Source organism: Sorex fumeus, unplaced genomic scaffold, assembly GCF_029834395.1.
Source record: "Sorex fumeus unplaced genomic scaffold, SorFum_2.1 ptg000111l, whole genome shotgun sequence".
Lineage (NCBI taxonomy): Eukaryota > Metazoa > Chordata > Mammalia > Eulipotyphla > Soricidae > Sorex > Sorex fumeus.
This window is the reverse complement of record NW_026606168.1, coordinates 8,966,869-8,991,328: the sequence shown is the minus strand read 5'-3', so window position 1 is coordinate 8,991,328 and position 24,460 is coordinate 8,966,869. Positions and strand designations below refer to the sequence as shown.

Sequence of the window (24,460 nt, the reverse complement as noted above, 5' to 3'; positions counted from 1 at the left end):
TGTTTTTTTTTTTTGGCTTTCTGGGTCACACCTGGCGATGCACAGGGGTTACTCCTGGCTCTGCACTCAGGAATCACCCCTGGCGGTACTCAGGGGACCATATGGGATGCTGGGAATCGAACCTGGGTAGGCTGCATGCAAGGCAAAGGCCCTACCCGCTGTGCTATTGCTCCAGCCCCTCTTCAATATTTTGGAAAAACCCGAGTATACATAATCAGTCTTATTTAAAGTGTTGGTAGAACTGATTGGTGAACACATCTAGACCTGGGCTTTTGTTCTTGGAGGGATTTTTATTTTGGGGATGGGGGGGGGGGGTCACATCCAATGATGCTCAGGAGTCACTCCAGGCTCTGTAATCAGGAATCATCACTCCTGGTGGTACTAAGAGACCTTATGAGATGCCAGGGATCAAACCCGAGTTGGTCACATGTCAGGCAAGCCTCCTACTCACTGTACTATGTCTCCAGCCCCAAAAGGATAGATGATTTGGTGCACATGAAGAATTATGGTCAATTATATGCAAAACAGACATCTCACCCCTTGTACTATCACTATGGAGATTGTTCCCATTACTGCATTGGTAATTTTTGCAAATATTTGGTAATATTTGCTTAAAAACAACTGCATCATGGTATCCACTTTAGAATCCCCTATACCTCAACTTGGGATACCAAAAATCCTTTTACTTTATCAAGTTGTACCTTATTTGTCTCCTCTCTTCTAAACATTTTTTAAAACTTCTGGTTTGTGAGAAAGCTCTAAATGTGTACAGCTATTTTCTTTGGTTGAAAATACCGAGATTTATTTATTTCTATTATGTATCTTTTGTGAAGCTCTGGGGATCAAACCTAGGTCTTACATGGGCAAAGCACATGCTTTGCATTGAGACATATCCCCACCCTAAAGCCCTAAAGATTTAAATTTTATGTGTCTCTTCTATTTCTAGGAACAGGCAGTCAGCTGTTCGTCAGAAATGAGCTCACAACTTTAAACATTCTTATCTTTTAAATTAACATTCTTTTACAGATTTCATTATAACGTCCATACCTGAGTTTAAGGCTTTCTGAGAGTCTTTCAGCTTCTTCAATAGCTTTTTTGATGTTTGCAGGTCCAAGAATAGAATGAAAATGCTCCTGAAATGACAGAAAGAACATCCCGAACTGTTCGTGTATAAGCTTAAAGCTAAAGCATTCAAATCATGGTGCATGGTTCATTTACACGGTGCACATAAAGGAAAGTTTAGATGGGAACATTATAATGATCAAATGAAATACAGATTAAAATGTGAATGTGTGTAAGTATGTACTTTATCTTACAATGTTTCCAAAGTCTCTTTATTCTTTCAATACGCCTTCGTTGTGATCTGGACCCCAGCCAGATGTGCCCATTACTTCTGGCAGGACTCAGGAACCATGTGGTACTAAGGATCAACCTGGGTCAACTGCACATAAGGCAAGTGCCATACCCACTATACTATCACTCCGGCCCCAGCAGTATGCTTTAAAAATAAAAACACTAGAAAGCAAAATATTTTACTTATTTCCAAGGTACAAATAATTTCAGTGTAAATTATTTTATGAACTACTACTCATATGGACACCAAAATGAAAAAATTCTAAAGCAAAAGATGTTTTCCTGTTGTAAATATATTCCCTAGCTTTTATTCTCTACTAGAGTAGTAAAGTGAATTATATATAGATCTACCGCACAGAGTTTTTCACTTGTTTTAAACTCATATGTTTCTACTTCCAGTTCCATTTTCACAGTTGCCTAATTCGCAAGAGGGTTCGATCACAATGAACACATAAAACAACTTTCACATTTGATGAAGTCCTGAGGAACTGAAAAGCAAATGATAGAAAACAAATCACAGTGATATACTGTAGAAGTCTGAGAGACAGCTCAATAGGCTAAGTTCGCAATTTGCATGTAGGAGGCCTGGGTTAGATCTGCTATATGGATGAGCACAGAACCATAAGTAGTCCAGGAGCACCACAGAATACGGTACCCATCAAAAATTTGAAGTCTCTGGTACCTGACCATAGTATAGTGGGTAGGGTGTTTTCCTTGCATACAGCCAACCTGGATTCTGTCCCCAGCATCCCATATGTCCCTCCCTTCTTCCTCCACAAGCACTGCCAGGAGTATTTCCTGAGTGCAGAGCCAGGAGTAACCCCTGAGCATCGCCAGGCGTGACCAAAAAAGCCCCCCCCCCCGCCCTCCCCAAAAAAGATTAAAAAAAACATGCTTTGGGGCTGGAGAGATAGCACAGTAGGAAGGATGCTTGCCGTGCACGCAGCCAACCAGAGTTCAATCCCTGGCACCCCATATGATCTGCCCAAGCACCATCAAGAGTGATCCCTGAGTTCAGAGCCAAGAGTAACATCTGAACACTGCTGGGTGTGGCCCCAACTCCAATAACAGTAATAATAATACTATGTTCTAAAATATATTTTGGCAAATAATTTACTAACTAGCATAATGAAATTCTTGTTAGAAATGATTTCTCATAAGCCAGAGGGATAGTACAGTGAGCAGGGCACTTGCCTGGCATGTGGCCAAACCAGCTTCAGTGCCTGCATAGTCCTTAGAATCCCCCTGAGCACAGCAAGGAGTAAACTCCTAGCACTGCCAAATGTGGCCCCAAAACAAAGAAATAAAAGATTTCTCAGGCTAGAGAGATAATATAAGGGTAAGGCACTTGCCTTGATGAAGCCCACTCTGGTTTGATACCTGGCACCAGACTGTTCCTTCAAGCCCCACTAGGAGTGACTCCTGAGCACAGAGACAGAAGAAAGTCCTAAGCACTGATGGGGGTGGCTCCCAAGCCACTATGAATAAAAATGCTTTCACCAAAAGCTCACTTATTATTAGTGAGTTAATTCTGTACTCAGAAATATTTTGAAATCAACATGTCATGTAGGATAGTGAGATCCACTACATACGTGCCTGTTGGACTGCCACTGCCACAACTGAACAGTATGACTTTATAAACAGAACCCTATTCGCACAGTTCACCGGCTTGGTAATCAAGATTTATTTGACTTTTAAAAGATGAAGGAGGGCATCCATCAGTCAGAGGTATCCACCTTTGGTTCTCTGAGGTGTAGTCTCATGAACTGATGAAACCTCTCTTCTCATCACAACTATTATGTGTGTGTCTAACTTCAAAGCAGATTATATTTTGGTTGTATTTATTTTTCTAGATAAAAACGAAACAAAAAAGGCCCTTCACTCTTAATTTTTGATGAAAGTATACAGTTTGCTCAATATTGTAACAACTTAAAATTACAGTAGAAGCTGAATTTAATAATCAAAGTCCTGACCAACACTTTAACAGAAAACTAAGTTTAACCACTACTGGAAGACATTTAAGATAAAAAGATAAAAAAGTAAAACCTTAGATATACTATCCCTTTTTTTTTGAAAAAAAAATTTGAGGGTAGCTGGGGACCATACCAGGCAGTACTGGAGCGTCACTCCTGGCTCTGTGCTCAGCTCAAAGTCACTCCTGGCAGTGTTCAGGGGAACATCTGCAGTACTAGGATCAAGAAAGGTGATACAACGCAAGCACCTTACCAGCTGCATCATCTCTCTTGCCCTGCTTTAATTTTTGTTTCTGTTTATTAAAGGGTCAGATAAATAAAATGAGATTACCTTAGTTTTAATAATGACAATTGTTTGGGAGCATTCCTGCTGCATACTCCCAGGATACTTCCACTAATATTAGTGAGACTTCTTATCAATGGTTATCTCTGTGCACAATTAAAGTATACATATTTTCAAATTTCCAATAGTAATGGAAATTACAGAATAAAGAAGATAAAAGTTTCTGCGAAATCTAAAATTTTGTCTGCTTTACCAAACCCTGAATGCAAATGTAAACAATAGTAATAATTTCAAAAAGAGGGAATTTATCAATGAAAATTATAGGCTAATCATCAGGCATGCATGGAGATATTTTATTGATTTATTTATTCTTGCTTTTTGGGTCACACCCAGCAATGCTCAGGAGTTACTCCTGGCTTTGCACTCAGGAATTACTCCTGGCAGTGCCTGGGGGACCATATGGGATGCTGGGGATCGAACCTGGGTCGGCCGCGTGCAAGGCAAATGCCCTACCCGCTGTGCTACTGCTCCAGCCCCCATGCATGGAGATATTGAAGTATCATTTAAAAAAATCTTGTTGCTTTTTGGGACCACACTCAGTGGTTCTCAGGGGACCATACTGAGTGCATGGGATTGAACATGGGGTTGGCAAGACGCAAGGCAAGGCTGTACTATTTCTCCAGCCCTATGTAATTTAAATTTTATATTGAGACTTTACAACACTATTATCTAAACATATATGCCTCCCCCTTTGTCACAGGGCCCTAAAAGACTGCCAATAAGCTGATGCTTTGAGTGTATACATAATAAATGCAAGATGTTCTTTCTAAGTGAGTTTGCTACATTGACTAGTTTTAACTAAATCTTAAATCTTTCCCAGAGCAAACAGGCATGAATGATAAAGTTTCTAAAGATGATCAGAGACCAAACATTCTGTCTCATGGTACAGGGGAAGTGGTAACTTGGGACCAGGACTAGGTGCTGAAAGGGGGTAAAGTGACATTCATGATACCCCATTGGTAACAGTACTCTAAATCACAATGCCTAAAAGATAGGGAAAAAGGAAATAGTGCCTGCCACAGAAGCAGGATGGGGGTGAGGTGGGGGGTGGGGGCGGGGGTGGGGGGAGTTAGAGGGAAACTGGGATCACCTGTGGACACTGGTGAAAGTATTGGTATTAGAACATTGTACACCTGTAAATTCAACTGTGATTAACTTTATTAACTCCGTAAATCACAGTGATTCAATTAAAAAAAATTCTGTCACTACCTGGTTGCGCAGGCAAAATTCAAAAATACCCAGTCACAAATTAAACTTATAATTCACATACTTGAAGTGCACAGGAGTTAGGTTAAAAAGTTCCTGTTAAGACTGACTCAGCAGTGGTGCCCTGGAGACAGGAAATGGACACAGTCCACCCTCTGAGAACAGAGATGACCAGCTGCAGCATCTGAATGGAAGCCTGAGTTGGCGCTTCTGCAGGGAGCCTCCTAACCAGAACTTCCACAACTCTCCAATGTCTCTGGGAATGTAAAAGTCTCTAGGAAAATCCTCTTTTTCTTTTCTTTTCATTATTATTATGTTTTCACATTTTTAAAAATGAGAGTTAAGGTGGCATGGTTACAATCATGTTAAAAGTTTATGGTATCAATATAAAAAGTCACTGCACCTGACCACCTCCCAAAGTGCCTGGGAACTGATCACCACTGTTCCTACGTCCCTTCTGGTCCTATACTCATTCCCCACTACTTCATCCTCTCTGTAATTCGAAGCCAAGGGTTTGTCATTGTTCAATACTATTACCTTGCTTTATCCCTTTCTATTCCACCAATTAATAAGAAAAATCAGATAAATGAGATTTTTTTCCCCAAACTGTAAAGTCTAGATAAAATGTGAATTAATTTGGGGCAAGCGAGATAGTATTGTGGGCAAAGTGCTACCTCAGCAATTAACATTTACTCCATCCTTCTCAACTAAAAAAGATAAATTGTAAAAACACTTCAATCATGTAACAAAAAAGAAAAAACAACACCCTGCTAACTTAGGAGAAGAAAGCATACAGTAAACAAGCATATTAAAAATTGGCATAACTACAACAAACAAGAGTAATCGCTTCCAAAGTTATCCAAATTTGGAAATCTTCCCAAAATATTTCTTTGGTAAACACTCTTATACACCTTTTATGCACTTCCACTTTCATAAACACTGTAAACTGCATCAAAGAAAACTGTTAAATTCCATCAAAGAATATTTAAAAAAGCAGTTTTAATTAGAGCAGGCCTCTGTAGCGCCAGATAAATATGCCCAAAAATGTTCCAAGGGCAGGAGCAAGCCAACATTTGTGGACAGGTCGGTGAATCTACAAATACAAGGAGTCACCCTCCCTCAGCTACGGAGAAGACTGTGGTGAAGAAATACCATCCATGATGTGCTGCCATTAATTACAACACTAACATTAGCCCTAACCAACAACTGAAAGATACAATAGTCACTATTAATATAGCAATCAATATCAATAACCAATGTAGTAATCAGTATCAATACAGTAGTACTGACACTATTTTATAATTAGAGTGCTACTACACCACGCCCACCACATTATTCCCAGGTCCCTTCCTTCCTGACCCTAACTCCTCCTCCGTAACCCCGGTCCCCCACACCCTCAGATGAGAGTTCTACTGATGGGATATCACGGCTGCTTCCACAGAGGATTGTATAATTTCTTGCTTTGTTTCTTTATACTCTGCTTATGAGTGAGATAATCTGGTTTGTCTTTTTCTAACTTTCTTCACTTAGCATCTTAATTATGACATCCTCCAATTTTATCTAAGCTAAAACAAACTACAAAATTTCCCTTTTTGGGGGAAGTGGGGGGCTTGATTCACACCAGGGATCACTCCTGGCAGGCTCAGGTAACCATATGGGTTACCAGAAACCAAATCTATGTTGGCTGTATGCAAGACAACAGCTCTACTGACTATGATAATTCCAGTCCAAAACCTCTCTTTTCTCATAGCTGAGTAAAATTTCATGTTTAGTTACATTTTTTATCTGTGTAAAAGTTTAAAGTTAATATGAGTAAAATTTGAGCAGGTTAAAATTTTAGAGGGAGTCACAGTTTCATTGTGCAAAAATAATTCAGCAAATAAAGAAATTAAAGGTACCTGCTGTTGCTTGAAGTCAGGCCTATTTTTGATTAGATTATAAACAGTCACATATTTCATATATAATACATAGGCCTTTTCCTCATCACGATCTAATCTGCTTTCTTCTGCTGTCTTGAAGATCTTCAGAGCACTCTGTACATAACTTCAATTCAGAGAAAAAAGCAATTAAAGTACTTAACATCTGGACATAATTAAGTCATGTATAAAACCTACATATGATATATTTAATATTTTAAGTTAAGTCATGTACAAATTTCATACTTTAAGTTGCACTACTGCAAAATTGAGTTTGGATGCAACCTTAAACTTTATCATATGGTACAAGTAAATACTTCTATTTCATAATAGCTGTTTGGGATATCAATAAATTGTTAAACTCCACTTAAATCCAGTCTTAAAACATTTGCTGTAATAAGACACATACTGGGCCCATGATGTAGCCCAGTAATAGAGCACTTGCATGTGTAAGGCCTAAGGTTCAATACCTGGTTACAAAAGCAAAAAAGGCCATCCTGAGCAAGTGGCGCTCAGATAGCCAGACAGTGGTTACAAATCATAGCTGCATACAAGTTGTACTGAAGGAAAGGAACAAAAAATTATAAAGGTAAAACAAGCACATATTTCTTAATTGTTTTTTTGGCCACACAGAGCTGTATTTGGGAGACCATATGTAGTACTGGGGATTGAACCCAGGAGGGCTATGTACAAAGCAAGTGCCCTATCCACTATACAATCTCTCCAGCCCATAAAACACTTTTCAATTTTACCCACTCCTTTCTGTCACTGTCCTCCCGTTGTTCACAGATTTCCTCCAGCGGGCCCAGTAACATTGTGAGACTTGTTGTTACTGTGTTTGGCATATCGAATACGTCACAGGTAGCTTGCCAGGCTTTGCTGAGTAGGAGAGATACTCTCGGTAGCTTGCTGGGCTCTCCGAGAGGGGCAGAGGAATCAAACTCCAGTCAGCCACGTGCAAGGCAAACACCTTACTCTTAACCAAAAAAAACAATGAAAATAGGAGAGGAAAGCGGACACAAGTCCTCTTCTCATTTTAATTTGATTAAAGTCTTATACAGAAAGTTAAACTCATTCCAATTCACTTATTCTAGAAGGAAAAGCGATTTTTAGTCTAAAAGTCATGTCATCTTCAATCTTCTCTTTAGTAATTGGAGAATTCTCTGATAATCATTCTAAGTACTCTTCTTGGTTTATTTGAATAATCTTTAGAAAGCAAATTAATAGGCATTTCTATGAAAGAAATTCATTCCTCTAGAAATAAAGTTTTGGTGACCAAGTTTCAGTGCAAATGATTATATTCACTTGGCTTTGTCAATAATATATTTATAAAAAGCTAATTTATCTTTTGTATCCAGTTTTCTCTAGCTGTTAACTCTGATCCAAGACTGAGGCATGAATTAATAATTAAGCTGTTGGGGGCTGGAGTAATAGCACAGCACGTAGGGCATTTGCCTTGCACGCAGCCAATCCAGGTTCGATTCCCAGCATCTCATATGGTCCCCTGAGCACCGCCAGGAGTGATTCCTGAATGCAGAGCCAGGAGTAACCCCTGTGCATCAATGGGTGTGACCCCCCCAAAAAATAGTAATAATAATTAAGCTGTTTAGGAAAGAAATGAAACAATACACAAGGGTACAGGGCCAGATGATATTTAGGACTCAGGATGAGTCTATATAAGGACTTCTTCAGTCAGCAGATAAGCCCAGCTCAGCATGGCATTAGAGACGGGTCAGAGAACAAGTCAAGGCTACTAAGAACATTCTCCTTAAGAGTGTAGGAGTCAGTGCAACAGTACTGAGTTTTCTCCAAATTTCTTTGCCTTGGATTCCATGGGAATGTATGTAGCAGATCAATTTGAGATCACCACAGTACTATCAAGTCCAGTGAAGTGACCAAAGAGACCCCCACTCAAAAAAAAAAAACCTCCAGCATTCATCAGAAACAATGCCCTGACACAACCAAAACAGGAGTTTCCATTTTAGTTAAGTTCCTCAAACAAACCTCTTTGCTTGGGATCAGTTAGTTCTAGTGTGAAACCAGAACTTGCTAGTAAGGCTTGATGTATCGTCCAATTAAAGGAAGCTCTCTGAGAAAATGGGGACACCACGTGCTCTGGGAGGTTGAACCAAAGGTCTCTGCTCTGCAAAGTATGCACTCCGGCCTTTGGAGCTATCAACCAGCCCCCAGGGATTTTCTGTTTTAAAAAACTCCGTTTGTCCTTTATTTAGAAATACCTTTTCTTTCTGGATTTTCTTTCCTGGCTTTCTTGAAAGTCCCTACCACTCCCATCTCCATCCTTTCCATTTTTGTTTCGTTTGCTCTACTGAAGATCCCCCCAAGTTCCTGTTTTGTCTTCAAAACTCTTTATTTCCAACTCTGCAATAATGTGGCTACTGAATAGACACCAAACTTTCTCCTTTGTAGGTGGAAATAAACTCAAGAAAGTTTCCTATTTTCTTCTAGAAAAACAATCACTAAATAGAAAAATTAATGAGAGCTCACTTTCTGCAAAATCAAATAGTAAAACAGGTGGATTTTTCCTCCTATGTTTCTGCTTTAATTTATCTTATTGTGGTGCTTGGGACTGAACCCAGGGCCTCACTCACATATGCAAAACTGGGACTTTACTAACCGAGTCACATTCATCACTGTTATATTGTATTTTAAGGCAGATTTTAACATCATTATCAAATAAACTATCATTAATAGCCTGTATCTGAGCAGGTAGTTATATGCTATAAAAATTTTTTAAAAATACACATATAAATCATTAAATAAAAATAAATAAATAAAGGCCCAGGGATAGCTCAGAGCCAAGAGTGCCCACCTGTTCTTCTACCACTAACAGGTACCAGCAGTCTTGGCAATTCTGCTGTCCAGGACCCTCAAGGCCAGCTGCTGGGCATGACCAAGTATGTGCAATAACCACAACTAAAAGTATATGAGCACCAAGCCTCAGTGAGCACCACAACCAAGTGTGTGAGACACCTCCTCCCTTCCCCCCTGCCTGGCAATATCGCAAGAGCAACAAGGAGAAAGGGGAGGGGATATCAGATAGGTACACAATAATAATGCACTGGATTGGTATACATTAATAAAGGGCTGGAGCAATAGCACAGCAGGTAGGGTGTTTGCCTTGCACATGGCCGATCTGGGTTCAATTCTTCCTCCCCTCTTGGAGAGCCCAACAAGCCACCGAGAGTATCCCGCCTGCATGGCAGAGCCTGGCAAGCTCCCCATGGCGTATTCCATATGCCAAAAACAGTAACAAGTCTCACAATTTGTTGTGAAACGTTACTAGTACCTGTTCGAGCAAATCGATAAACAACGGGAGGACAGTGCTACAGTGCTAATAATGCACTGAATATTGGACAAAACCGCAGATCTCCTATTTCAGTAAAAAAAAGCTATGCTAGGACCAAATGTCAAATGTGAAACACACTCAGATAAAGATCTAAGTTAGAAGTAATTGCATGCTATTTTATAACAGGACTTTAACTGTGGCTACATGACTCTTACATAAACCTTGTATTTTGGTTTTGGGTTTTTTTGTTTGGTCTGGTTTGGTTGGGTTTGATTTTGGGGCCATACCTGGTGATGCTCCGGGGTTACTCCTAGCTCTGCACTCAGGAATTACTTCTGGAGATTATCAGGTAGACGATATGGGGAAGTAGGGATCAAACCTGGTTCAGCCATGTGCAAGGCAAAGTGCTGTACCCACTGTACTATCACTCTAGTCCCTTGCAGAACTCTGTTACCATCTTAGACCAGATAATTAGGATGTAAGCAAAACATATGTGTATTCTGTAAGATGGAAAGTTTAAAATTTTCTCTAGGTTCACTTTAGTGAGATAATGCCATTTTTCCCAATAAACTTCTAGCTGACTACTCATGTACTTCATCTAGTCAAATGGAAATGAGCTACAAATAAATGGCACAGTCCAGTTACCGAAGGACACCTACTTCTTGGTGCTTATCTTCTCTGGCTTGACTTCTGTCTTCTTGTTGAGGTCCTTGAGTGAAGAACTGAGGTAGAGCTCTTTAGGGACAGAGGCCACAGCAGGCATGATGAAGCAGCCTCACTCTGTCAGTTTCATGAACAACAGTTCCTTTTCTGAAGCAAAATAAACACAGAAGACCCCACTAGTTTTCCTCATAATGAACAATCAATCAATCAATCAAGCAAGCAAGCAAGAAAGAAAAAGACACCCCCCCCCCCCACATACACACACCCTACAAACTGTATCCTTTTCCTTCAGGGAGGCAGAAAATAAAACTAGGAAGACAGGGGAAGGATATTTGGGAGATACCAGTAACTCTCAGGGTGGGGAGCTCATTTACAGATGATCATTTTCTTATCATAGCATACAATTACAGTATATAAAAAGATGCCACATCAACATAGATTTCATTTAAAAAATTAAAAAGTCATTAGATGAGCATGATAATGCAAATGTAAATAAAATATATAACTGAATATGAAGAGTAGCCAAACAGATATAAAAGGCAGACGTAATCAGAAGTTCCTAAATTTATGCTCCTCCCCTCCCCAACCCCCCAAACTGCCTTCAGAAAAAGTCACGTGACAAACACAACCTGGGCAGCTGGGCTGTTAAGCCTCAGAGTCTGATACCTGTGATCTCTGGTACTACAAGCCATTCTTAGTCATGCTGCCACCAGGTATTTGTAAGCACCCTCCACTTACCCCCAGGTGTGGACATCTCCCGCCCCCAACTAAAAAAGTGCTGGTGCTGTGGCCAAGAAACGCAAGCTCTGACGGGCACATACAGAGCATTGCAGTGACCACTGACAAGCTCCCTTTCCCGAGACACTGAGAGTGCAAGCCCCGGTGAACACACATGAGCACAACTAAATGATCGCACATCTCAGCAGTGGTCACACATCAGCCATGTTGCCCAACCCTCAGTCACCACAGCAACAACAAAGAGAAGGGGGGATGTAATTAGACAGAGAAATCAACAGCTGGGAGTTAAAAATAGTGCTACAAGACAAAACTTCTATAGAAATTAAGCAAGAGTTGAAGTGTAGTACTGGTGACTATTAGAAAGCACAGTAAGGTCAGAAGCTACTGAATTTTCAGAAAAAAACCTAAAGAAATCTGAGGCATTAGTGATACCACAACAGATATTACTGTGCACAAGGCAGGGAACATTGGGGTTTGGACTACTATTGACCACTAATGAGAAAATAAGGTAGCAGCATCAAACATTATTCTTTTTGGCTTTTTGGGTCACATCCAGTGATACTCAGGGGTTACTCCTGACTCTGTGCTCAGAAATCACTCCTGGTGGTGTGTGGGGGACCATATGGGATGCCAGGGATCGAACCCAGGCCAGCTGAGTGCAAGGAAATCCCCTCTCCGCTGTACTATCGTTTTAGCCCAACAAGCATTATTTTTTTTGCTTTTCTTCTTTTTTTTTTTTTTGCTTTTGGGGTCACACCTGGTGATGCACAGGTGTTAGTCCTGGTTCTGCGCTCAGGAATTATCCCTGGCGGTGCTCAGGGGACCATATGGGATGCTGGGAATCGAACCCAAGTCGTCCGCATGCAAAGGAAACGCTCTACCCGCTGTGCTATTGCTCCACCCTCAACAAGCATTATTCTTGACTCTTCTACCACCCCAACTTGCTAAGCGAGGGTGCAGCCTACTTAACCACGTTTGCTCCCAATATGAGCCAGCTCTTGAAATCCAATTCCCTCAAAGCCCAATAATTTTTTAATGGTGACACTAAGTACACAAAGATAAAGACTACAACCAGAGTTAGGCAGTGTAACCAAGTACCATGTAATGCTATCTGCTTTTCCAATCCTATCCTCTATCTGACTTGTGAGTACTAGTCTAACCACAGAGCTTACGATCATTGAGTCAGGCAGACTCCATTTGTTGATTCATGACAACAGGTTATTTGCTGGGAAAACTTACTGATTTGAATGTTTCAAAATGAAGGCCTAGAGTATGTCCTAAGTTGAATCTCTATGATTATCTTTGAAGTCTGGATCTTTAGAAGACAAAAGAAGAAAAACTTCCTACCTAGGCTACTGAGAATAGTAAATCCATCACCAACTCAAAGTTAAATTCAATCCAAACATTCACAGATATCCTGCTATATGGAAGGCATCATGTTTCCAAGATAACATGATCCAGTTCCATCCACACAGAAAAAAATGGGAGCAGCCGTACTGCAGTATGGTAAGGTATCAAACCCGGAAGAGTTACCCAGAGTGAAAATTTACAGCAAAAGATAAACTATGACTAGCACGATCTTACAGGCATTATGAGAGTGGTAATTTATACACTTAGCAGGAGAAGGTTTTAAGATAATGATGGGGTTGGGGATTATCCAGCAGCAAATGAACCAGGATATACTAAATAGTAGTCTGAAAAACAGTAGAGACACAGTAACTCAAAGGCCAAAGAGACAATACAAAGGTTAAGGTACTGCATCCTACCAACCCCTGCTTGAATCCTTGGCATCATGGATGGTCCCCTGAGCCCTACAGGGTTCATCTTGAGCATAGAGCCAGGAATAACCCCTGAGTACCACCAAGTATAACCCAAACAACACTCCCCCTCCCCACCCAAAAACACACACAAAGAAGAATAGAAAGTCTTTAGAATCCTATTACTTTGGTTTCTTAAGGTAGGTAAGAGTTAAAACAAGGTTCTTGGAGGAAAAAAAGCAAACTGATCCAAACTGACAACAGTACCAAGTAAGCCTTAAGAGAGTGGGGCTGAGGGAAACAGGAGCTCTGAGTCTACTGATCCTAGGGAAAGATGATGAAGGTCAGAAGCAGGGCACTGGAGATGGGCTGCCGGGTAGAATGACAGGGCCTGGCAAATGATTAGACACAAGGAGGCAAACATGAGAGTAAGATTACAATGACATCAAAGCTTTTAGTGGAGATTTCTAGGAGAAACATTGTATTTTTTAAGTTGCTTTTCTGTCTTTAATTGATTTTTGAGAAGAGCTGAAATACAGAACATCTTTACCTAACAATGCCTAAAATCTTCAAAGGACCACAGCTGTTTCCATTTTCATTCACAAAAATGTATGTCAAATAATGACCCCTTGTTAAAATCCTATGGCACTGCTTTAGTTGCAGGCATTTCTGCACAAGGTCAAGCACATGGCAAAGGATGTTTCTTTCTAATGAGATAACAAAGAAGGATAGTTATTCCACTCAAGTTTGTGAAGCTAATGTGCTAAATGTCCTTCCACTACACTCTGCCATTAAGGAAATCTCAAAGTAGCCTACAAAAATTAAGGGCAAAATGACAGAATGAATTCAACACTTCCTTATTCTGACTGAAACAATATAAACAAAGAGAATCAAGTAGTAGCAGCAGCAACCTAATGACACCCAGAGCAACTGGGAAGGAGGGTCTGGAGGCCACACCCGCTGGTACTAAAGGGTCACTGCTGGCGGTGCTTGAGGACCATGCACTGAGCTGGAGAGCAAACCGAGGACAACTGTATCCAAGGCCTTAACCCCTGTGCTATCTCTCTAGCTCCTGGAATTCAAACTTGTAGAATCAAATTTAACCCAACGAAATTTATATTACTTATTTATATTGCTATATTATTGGAAACTCAAATGTATAGGACTAGAGAGAGAGCTTGAAAGAGTGAAGACATACTTCTCGGGCAGAAGGCCCATCAGTGCTCAAAGCCTAGCACCACATGGTCCCCTGAGCACTGCTGGTGCTGGGAGTGATCCCTAAGCACTGAACTGGGTGTGGCAAAGGAAGGAAGAAAGGGAGGGAAGGAGGGAGGGAGGGAGGGAATTTATTGGTTTCGATGTAGAACCAAATATAACAAAGGCCATTATTCAAAACTGTGAAAATGCTTTTTAAAAAATCATAGAATTATAAAAATAACAAATCACACCCCAAACTTGAGATTTTTCTAAAAAACGTTCTTTTCATTAGTGTCTGGGATCAAACCCCAGTCTCATGCTTGCAAGGCTTGCACTTTACCACTGAGCCCTATCTTCAGCTGTAAATGTTCTTGAAGTGCATAATCTTGATAACCAACTCCAGCTCAGTCAAACCGCAATGCTCCAAAAATGAAATCCAGACGGTACGGAAAATAAAAAGGAGAAAATGGAAGGGGTATATATATCATTTTCTTTGACTTCTTAGACCCCTAAAGAAAATGAGTTGAGAGTAGACTGCTTGGACCAGAGTGAAAGCTGAAAAAGAATGAAGTGAAGAGTGGCATCTTGGCACTTCAAATGTCTTCGCATCTTAACTAGGGTTGCACAACGGCCACTGCCCATGTCCACAACCACTTAAAGAAAGCACAGTTTATACCTGTTCCTCATCTCGCACCTGGCCCCACCTTTGCCTTGCAGGCAGCAATGGTACTCACAGTACTCGAGGGCACTCACTATACTCATTTTATCTTGTTCTGCTGATCCTTTGCCAGTGCCAGGGACTGAACCCTGGTCTCAGCAGGCAAGACAAGTGCTTGACATTGAGTCACATCCCCGGCCCTGTGATCTTTTCTCTAAGTCTCACAGTCCACTCTGCACTGGTTCCAGTTAAAGTGTCACTAATAAATATTGATAAAATTAATTTAAGACAACTCAAAAGTATTAATGAGTCCCCTTTTCAAGATAGAATCAATGCTAAAAATTCTGGTATTTTCTAAGTGCCTACTATATATCTACCACAGTGCAAAATGAGCAAGAGCAAAGTTTTTAAATTTTAAAAGACCACTTCTAGGTTCTTCTGGGGAGAGAGTTCAATGGACTGAAGTGCATGCTTTGCAGAAAGGAGGCCCAGGTTTGATCACTGAGCACCATGCTGGGAGTAGTCCTAAGTACTGCAGGTAGTCCCCCAAAACAAACAAACCTTGATAATCTAAAGAAATAGAGCCGAAGAGAAAAATATCATGAGAGTTTTTATCATTAAAATATCACGCATACACTAAGATTATTTCAGAAAACTATTTCTATTTCAGAAAGCTTTTGTTTTGGCTATTTGTGCATGCATACACATAACACCTGGTTGAAAGCAAAATACATTTCTTCCTGTGTTTCATAAAAGTATAAAAGCCACACACAGCAAGATTACAAGTATGATCCAGAGACCAGCTGCTCCAGAACTGAATAGCAGTCTGTGAGAAAACAAGATACTTACAAGAGTAACTCAATTAAGAAAACTGAACTGTTCCTATGAAGAAAACAATGCATACATTTATATACTAGAATTGTAAGCCTGTATAAAAGTACTGTCTTCTTTGCCCTAGGAGACAGAGTAATCTAGTGAACTTTTGATCACAAATATCTTGGTCTTGTTACCAAAATACTCATTAATAATAAGCAAACAATTCATACACAATTCCACAACCTGCAACTCTAGTTACTTAGAAGTGAAAAAGGAAGGGAAACCATTTCAGCTTGAAAAGCCAATTCCTCCAGCCCCAAATGCACTCACTTCCATTCCAGCTCTTCCATCCCAGACGGTTCTAATTCTTGAAATTTATTCTTCACTTTAAATCCTCTAGTATTTATAGGCATCATTTCCTTTAATACAGGATTCAGACCAAATAACAGCTATGTCTATGCTGTCAAAGATTCCCCAACCATAAGGATGCAATGCTCATGTTAATATGAGACAGAAACAGAAACCCGACTGTTAGGATTTCGCTCTGCCCACAGATAAATGAGGGAAGTCCAGAAAAGGGAACTGTGAACAAAGATACAAAACAGGGAATTACTATGGGAAGGCAACGGACAAAATAAGGAATACTATGCAGGTCACTGGAAAATAATCGATTGGATAAAGGGATTATGCTGACATGTCTTAATTCCTTACATCTATTTCAGTAATCCCTATAGTCAACACTTAACAAATGTTGGCTAACAATAATATACTATATTAAGTAAAGAGATGGAGCCACACTATGGAAGACTTTTGATGCCACCCAGAATTGTTTACATTTGATGTAGCAAGTAATAAATCAGTTCTGAAAGGGGAAAATGTTATCTCAAGGCAGGTCAAACTGAGGGCTACACTAATTGGATCTGAAAAAGAAACATGGAAAGTATAAGCAGAAAGTCTCTGAGGGGGAAAAGGCCAAAGATTACAGATCAAAACACGTATTTTCTTTTATACACACACACTCTTTCTCCTCGCCCCTTAAGAAATGAAGATTGGTACTGTTTTGTTTTCTTGGGTTTCTGTTTGTGTTTTATTTTGGGGGGGGGGGCGGTTTGGTCCACACCACGCAATGCTCAGGAATCACTCTGGCAGTGCTCGGGGGACCACACTGAGTGCCAGGGATTAAACTTGGGTTGGTTATGTGCAAGGCAAGTGCTTTACCCACTGTACCACCATTCCAGGTCCTGCGATTGGTACTGTTAACAAAAAACAAATACTGTGATTAAAAAACCCCAACAGTTTACAGCAGTGTTTGTCAGCCCACGCAGTGTATTTTGTGCCAGAGAAATCTTTGCTGTAGGAGGTGGTTCTGCGCACTGTAGGACGTTTAGTAGCATTTCCTTTCCAACTTCAACCCACTAGATGCCAGTAATGCCAGTAGCTTAATAACCTAAAGAACATCTCCAGGCATTGAGAAATGTTGCCTCAGAGAAAAATTGCGCCAAATAAGAATGGTCAATTACAGGAAAGTAAAAAATTCAATTCTATATATACTGAGAAGCAACAACACTAAAGAAAGATGCCCTAATGAAAATGTAAATATGAAACCAGACAGCTGGCCTGTACAGCCCAGACAGATATTAGATCAACTATTAAAAGACAATTTTGATGCTTCCTATTGTTTTGGGAGACAAGTACTGAGCCTAAAATGTTACTGCCTGATTGATTTATTTGCTTTCTGGTTTTTAGGCTATACTTGAAGATGCTCACGGGTTACTCCTGGCTCTGCACTCAGGAATTATTCCTGGTAGTGCTTGGGAGGGGCTGGAGCAATAGCACAGTGGTAGGGTGTTTGCCTTGCACGTGGCCGACCCAGGCAACCCGGGTTCCATTCCTCCGACCCTCTCAGAAAGCCCGGCAAGCTACCGAGAGTATCTCGCCATGCAGCTACCCGTGACATATTCGATATGCCAAGCACAGTAACAAGTCTCACAATGGTGATGTTACTGGGCCCACTCGAGCAAATCGATGAACAACAGGAGGACAGTGACAGTGCTTGGGAGACCATAAAGGAGGCTGGAGACAGAGCCCAGGTCAGCCACATGCAAGGCAAGCACCCCTGTTATGACCTGGATTAAAGCAATCTCATTTTCTTCACTTCTATGCATATTTTAAATTTTAATAGTTTTAGTTTTGGGGAACCACCCCCAGCTGTGCCCAGGGCTTAGTTCTAGCTCTGCACTCAGGAGTTACTCCTCATGGTGTGAACATATGGGAAGCCAGAGATCGAAATTGGGTCGGCCGACACGGCAAGTGCCTTCCTACTATACTATTTCTCTGGCCCCAAAATTTAATAAGTTTTTAAACAGCCATCATGGTGGAGGTGGCAAGCAGTGCTGAGGGACCTGGGGATCATTCCCACCACTACTCAGCCTGGTGGTGTGGCCCTGCACAGCCTCAGTGATGCTGGGGTCTGCAAGTGCTCTACCCAGCAGTATGGGGGGTGAGGAGGATGCGGTGCCAGGGATTCAACTCGGGGCCACAGATATGCATGCACAGCAGCCTTCTGAATGACCTCAAGCACAGACTTCATGACACCAGTATTTAAAATCAGTAGAATGCATTATCAAGGAAACAAGCTCTATTTCTCCAGCTGACATGATGTGTAAAGGGCCCAGAACTAGGAACTGGGAGAAAGTGGGCCCGTAATAGAGAAAAGAAACAGAAATTAGGAATTTGGTTAGAAAAAGCTGGAAAAGATTTCTGAGAAATCAAAGAAAGAAAACGCCAGGATTTCTAACAAAATACTAAAAAGGCTTTTTAAAAGGGAGTTTAATATAATTAGCCCTAATTCTAAAGAGTGACTATATAAGCTGGTTTTAATTTGGTGAACATACCTACATCTGGGGCCGGAGAAATGGTAAAGGTGCTTTTTTTTGCATGTGGCTGACCCAGGTGGATTGCTAACTCCATGTATAGTCCTCCAAGCCCCACCAGGAGAGATCCCTACACACAGAACTAGGACCAAGTCCTGAGTACATGAAGGTGCTGCTGAGGGAGAGATAACAGGAAATGGATTAAGATTTTACATGCAGGCAGACACTCTGGAAAATAATACCATTTTAGTAAAAATAAATTTGGACATGGTTTATTAGTGTGGTAATTTTTTATCACACTAAGCATACTTTGCTTTGTATAACCACTGTGTTCTTGTTTCATCCTAAGAGGCAGAAACTTTATTAGGAGTTATATTCTTTCTATACCCTGGAGCTCCCAACAGTGTACCTTAATAGTTACAGGCATTTTATTCATTTATTTATTTCGATTTTGGGCCACACTTGGAGATGCTCAGGGCTTATTCCTGGCTATGCACTCGGGAATCACTCCTGGCAGGCTCAGGGAACATCTGGGATGCTAGGAATCAACCTGGGTCAAACAGGTACAAGGCAAACACCGTACCCGTGATATTATTGCCCTGGCCCCTACATAGGTCTCCTTTAAAAGCCTTGGGTGAATTCTATATGCAGCCAAGACAGAGATGATGAACAGGAAGGACATAAGCATGTTACTAAGCAAACCAAAACAATAATTATGATAATTAGAAATTATCTGAAATCAGCATCTTAAATCCTAATGTTCCCAGTCTACCAAAACAATGAAAACTCGTATTCATGTTTAAAATTCTGCAACAGAGAAATTAAAATCAAATCTCCAGGATTCCTAAACCTTTTCAAGATTCACCATTAGTTTTAAAATTGGTATTAGACTTAGACTATATGATAATTTCATTTCATTGTATTGGTGGGAAGTCTTATCATGGGTAAGTCTCTAAGTTATAATCGTGAAGAACTGAATTCTAATCTCTATTTACATCGTGCTCAGTGGTGCTGGGGGTAATCTTGGGGCAGGGTTTGGTGTTGTGCTCAGGGACCAGGCCGTGTTGAGGATCAAATCTGGTGCTCCTCAATGCAAAGCACAAATCATAATCGGAAGATAAGATTCAGGGGCAGGGAAAATGGCTCAGGCTGGTTCGCTCCAGTGAAGGAACCATGAGGGACTCCCCTGCAACTGTCCCCACCCTCCAACTCCCTGCTCAAGTGTGGCCCCAAACAGACAAAAATTAGCTTTCTTTCTTAGTTTGTCTTGTTTGGGGGCCACATCAGGCAGTGCTCTGGGCCTCTGTCTGTAGACAAGGATCAGGGGACCATATGGGGTATCTGAAATTGTATAAGGCAAGCACCCTCCCTCACTATACTATCTCTGCAGCCCCCCAAATTTAGCTATCTTGCAATAGCACAGCGGGTAGGGCGTTCGCCTTACACGCGGCCACCATGGCCGACCCGAGTTCGATTCCTCCGCCCCTCTCGGAGAGCCCGGCAAGCTACCGAGAGTATTCGATATGCCAGACACAGTAACAACAAAGTCTCCAATGAAGACGTTACTGGGCCCGCTCGAGCAAATCGACGATCAACGGGAGGGCCTTTACTTTACTTTTTACTTAATGCTTCTATTTATTACACATGAGTACTTTTACTTACAAATAGCGTAACATAATATCTCATAACTTGCTAATAATAAATTGAATGTTTCAGGCTTTATTGCATTTTTCAATTATTTTTATTTTGGTTTTTTTGGGGGGAGGCGGGGAGGGCCCACACCTGGCAATGCTCAGGGGTTATTCCTGGTTTTCCACTCAGGAGTTACTAATGGTAGTGCTCATGGGACCATATGGGATGTCAGGGATTGAACATGGGTCAGCTACATGCAAGACGAACACTTACCAGCTGTGCCATCACTCCAGTCCAGTCCATTTTCCAATTATTAATCAAAAGACTTAGAGCAAATTCCTTAAGACTTCCTATTACCACTGTCATTCCTCAGCTGAACTTCACCTTCAAAATGGGAATGATTTATCCATTTCTGTACAGTTTTTACAGGGACCAAATAAAAAGCATGCATCAAAAGAAACTAAGAACTGTATTATGTAATGAAGATAAAAAAATATCATTCATGAAATTGGAATTGTAACATATTTCCATTCCAAATGCAAATCTCAATACAACTTCATCATCAAAACTGTGATAGGCTAAAACTTGCCTCAACTACTTTAACATTCTACCTTTTAAAAGGTAAAGTAAAGTAAAGGCCCTCCCGTTGATCATCGATTTGCTCGAGCGGGCCCAGTAACGTCTCCATTGGAGACTTTGTTGTTACTGTGTCTGGCATATCGAATACTCTCGGTAGCTTGCCGAGAGGGGCGGAGGAATCGAACTCTGGTCGGCCATGTTGGCTGCGTGCAAGGCAAACGTCCTACCCACTGTGCTATCGCTCAAAAGGTAAAGGTAAAGGTAAAGGCCCTCCCATTGATCGTCGATTTGCTCGAGGGGCTGGAGCGATAGCTCAAAAGGTAGGGATTCAAAAAAAAAAAGGTAAAGGTAAAGGTAAAGGCCCTCCCGTTGATCGTCGATTTGCTCGAGCGGGCCCAGTAACGTCTCCATTGGAGACTTTGTTGTTACTGTGTCTCGCATATCAAATACTCTCGGTAGCTTGCCGGGCTCTCCGAGAGGGGCGGAGGAATCGAACTCGGGTCGGCCATGTTGGCCGCTTGTAAGGCGAACGCCCTACCCGCTGTGCTAAAAAAAAAAAAAAGAAAAAAAAAGTAAGGTCTACTTTCAAGTAGGGAGGAATACCTACTATTTACCTAACAGTGCATGGAGGAAGTAAAGCTTCAAGCTATTTTTTTAAACCATGGAAGGAATTAACCCTGGGGCTCATAGGTACAACAGCTCTACTGCGGAGCCATATCCCTCATATCCCTGGCCCCTGCTTCAGACTTTAAAAAAGAAAAAATAATCATAAAGGAGGGGTGAAAAGAAACTGGTAGCTTCCACACGTTGTCTCGTCAGACACTGGCCTCTGGAACTCAGACTCCATGCTGAAGGTCCCGGCTGTCTGAAGAAGCTATGTGCAGGCACTTCAGTTGACATCCTGAATTGAACTTCCAGCCAAGATCAGCGCCAAGTCAAACAAATGAACCCTTATAGACGCCCAAGCCGGGTGAGCTTGCAGAGGACTTCAACTGCTTATTTGACTACAAATGCAGCATTCTCTTCACTGAGAACCAACCAGCTCATACCAGAGAAACAAAATACACTGCAAAAAGTCACCGTTTTGTAATGATTTGTTGTCCAAGATCAGACAAGACCAAGATTTTTAAAAATTCTTTAAAAAAAAATTCTTAATTTAAAAATCCAAAATAAAGTTTAAGTGAATATATAATCAAGTGATAGACACATTTAAAAAATAGTTTGGCTCTTCTCAAGCACTTATTTCGAATACAAAAACAACTATGTACAATTAGCACATAATTATGTCAGGAAAGATAGGGCTTTGGTTGCAGTTTGATGTTTTCATGATTGTAGCACTGTAGCACTGTCCTCCCGTTGTTCACTGATTTGCTCGAGCGGGCACCAGTAATGTCTCCATCGTGAGACTTGTTACTGTGTTTGGCATATTGAATACGTCATGGGGAGCTTGCCAGGCTTCTGCCATGTGGGCGGGATACTCTCGGTAGCTTGCCGGGTTCTCCGAGAGGGAGAGAGGAATCGAACCCGGGTCGGCCACGTGCAAGGCAAATGCCCCACCCAATCACTGTGCTTACTAGTTTCAAAGGTACATACAATGTCAGAAGAAATACATACATTTTTCAAGTCAACGATATTAATATATTTCACTTTTCATAGAAAAGGGTCAGTACTGTGAGGTCATAAAAAACTAGTACAGAAGGCACTCACCAATAAACTCAGTTTTGTTTGTTTCTGTTTTGGGGCCACACCTGCCGATGCTCAGCGCTTATTCTTGGCTCTGTGCTCAGGGATCATTCCTGGTAGGCCTTGGGGGGGCCACATGGGGGTGCAGAGGTTGAACCAGGTCAGCTGCAGGCAAGGACAACACCCCACCTGCTATCCTATCACTGTGGCCCCATCAGTGAAATCTTAGAATATGTCAGAATGAAAAATCTGCTTCCATAGCAAAGCCACAGAGCAAGTTTCAAACAGAAACACCTCCTGAGCAGAGATCACTTGACATTCTTAAGGGCCGCATCAGGACGCACATATAAAATGAAGGATGCTGACAGCTTGGAAAGAGCAACGGGCTTCGCGTAACCAAGCATACCTTTTCATCTAAAACCTTCAGCGCTCGCACCATTAAGTTCCGAGGGCTCTGCCATACCTGAGTCAGGTAAAATATTCTGACGGTTCGGTGATCTGCTTCAAGGTCACCGAATTAATCAGAGGAAAGCATTAACCCCCAAAGCGTGGGTCCGCCGCTTTACGGAGAAATGCAACCTCGCAGCTATTCGCGCTTCTGCTCATCTCCAAGGCGGCGCGGAGGGGAAAAATCAACTTGCTCCACGACTCCAGGAGCGGGGCCACGTATTTTAGGAGAGGAAAGCCGTTTCGGTCGGGGGGTGGGGGTGGGGGGTCGGCGCCGTAGTTTTTAACTCGGACGAGCTTTATCCGTTAAGCTGCTCAAGACTCCAGACAGGGGCATCGTTAAAATTAAGTCGGACTGGGATGGGCTGAAAAAGCAGCCCGGGGGGGGGGGGGGGGCCCTCTGACAGGGCCTGGGAGGAGAGACAGGCAGCAGAGAGGCCGACGACGGGGGCAGGGGGAGGTCGGTGTCCAGGTGGGACCGTCCGGAGAGGAGCAATGGTCAAGGCCACCTTCGAAGAGGGCAAAAAAAACAACCTGAGTCCACCAAAGACTCGCTGGCGGGCAGCAAAGGCTGGCCTTCGAGGTGGCCGGACGGGCGGCCCTGGGTCCGAGAGCGGACCCTCCGGGCTGGTGCCACCCCTCTCCGCGGAGAAGCTGGTCTTCCGGGTGACCAGACGCCGGAGGCAGGAAGGGAGGGAGGCAGGGAGGAAGGAAAGGGCTTCCGACGCTGACAGCTCCCCGGAAAACGCGAACCCGGGCCCAGACCCGCACTCACCGCGGCGCCGCACGCGCTTCCCTAGCACGGGCCTGCGTGCCAAAGGCCCATCGCCCACCGACCACGGCAGAACTCAGCCTCCTCGGCGCCGACCCGAGCCAAGCCCGCTCATCCCCCTTTTCCCAGCGTGCACCGCGCTGCGGCGCGTCGCGCCTCTGACGTCACGGCGGGGGCGGGGCCGCGCGCGCGCGCCCGTCCAGGGTGCTTCCGGGCCGGCTCCGCCCCCGCGAGTGCGGGCTGCGCTCGGGCGCCCCCTGGAGCACGCGCTCGGAGGTGGTCGTGGGTGGAGGACATCGGCAAGTTGGGGAGAATACCCACTTGCTAGGCCCTTTTCTCCAGGCTTAGCGCCCCCTGCCTCTGTGGGCTCGGTTGCCCCGGAGGTTACTATTCGAGACTCAGGAACCTAGGCTTCTGCACAAACGCTTAGGAACGGCTTTTGTCCACCTGTCCACCTTTCAGGCATTTTAGGATTGACTCTCAGATCCTGCCTGAAGGTTAAACATTCCCCAAAGCCAAGCCTCCAGGCAAGGAAGATCACAAGTTT

The 24,460-nt window shown here is 42.4% G+C and overlaps 1 protein-coding gene across 1 annotated transcript in view; it reads right to left on the bottom strand.

The window, feature by feature from the left end:
- The window catches only part of USP8 (ubiquitin specific peptidase 8), a 61,218-nt gene extending 37,165 nt beyond the window's left edge, over positions 1–24,053 (bottom strand). The window contains exons 1-4 of the mRNA XM_056135371.1: positions 23,917–24,053; positions 10,758–10,908; positions 6,774–6,918; positions 1,048–1,133 (exon numbers count right to left, since the gene is read on the bottom strand). Of these exons, the coding sequence (XP_055991346.1) occupies positions 1,048–1,133; positions 6,774–6,918; positions 10,758–10,861 (335 nt within the window). The 5' untranslated portion in view covers positions 10,862–10,908; positions 23,917–24,053. The remainder of the gene's footprint in view (positions 1–1,047; positions 1,134–6,773; positions 6,919–10,757; positions 10,909–23,916) is intronic.
- Between the last annotated feature and the right edge of the window lie 407 nt (positions 24,054–24,460).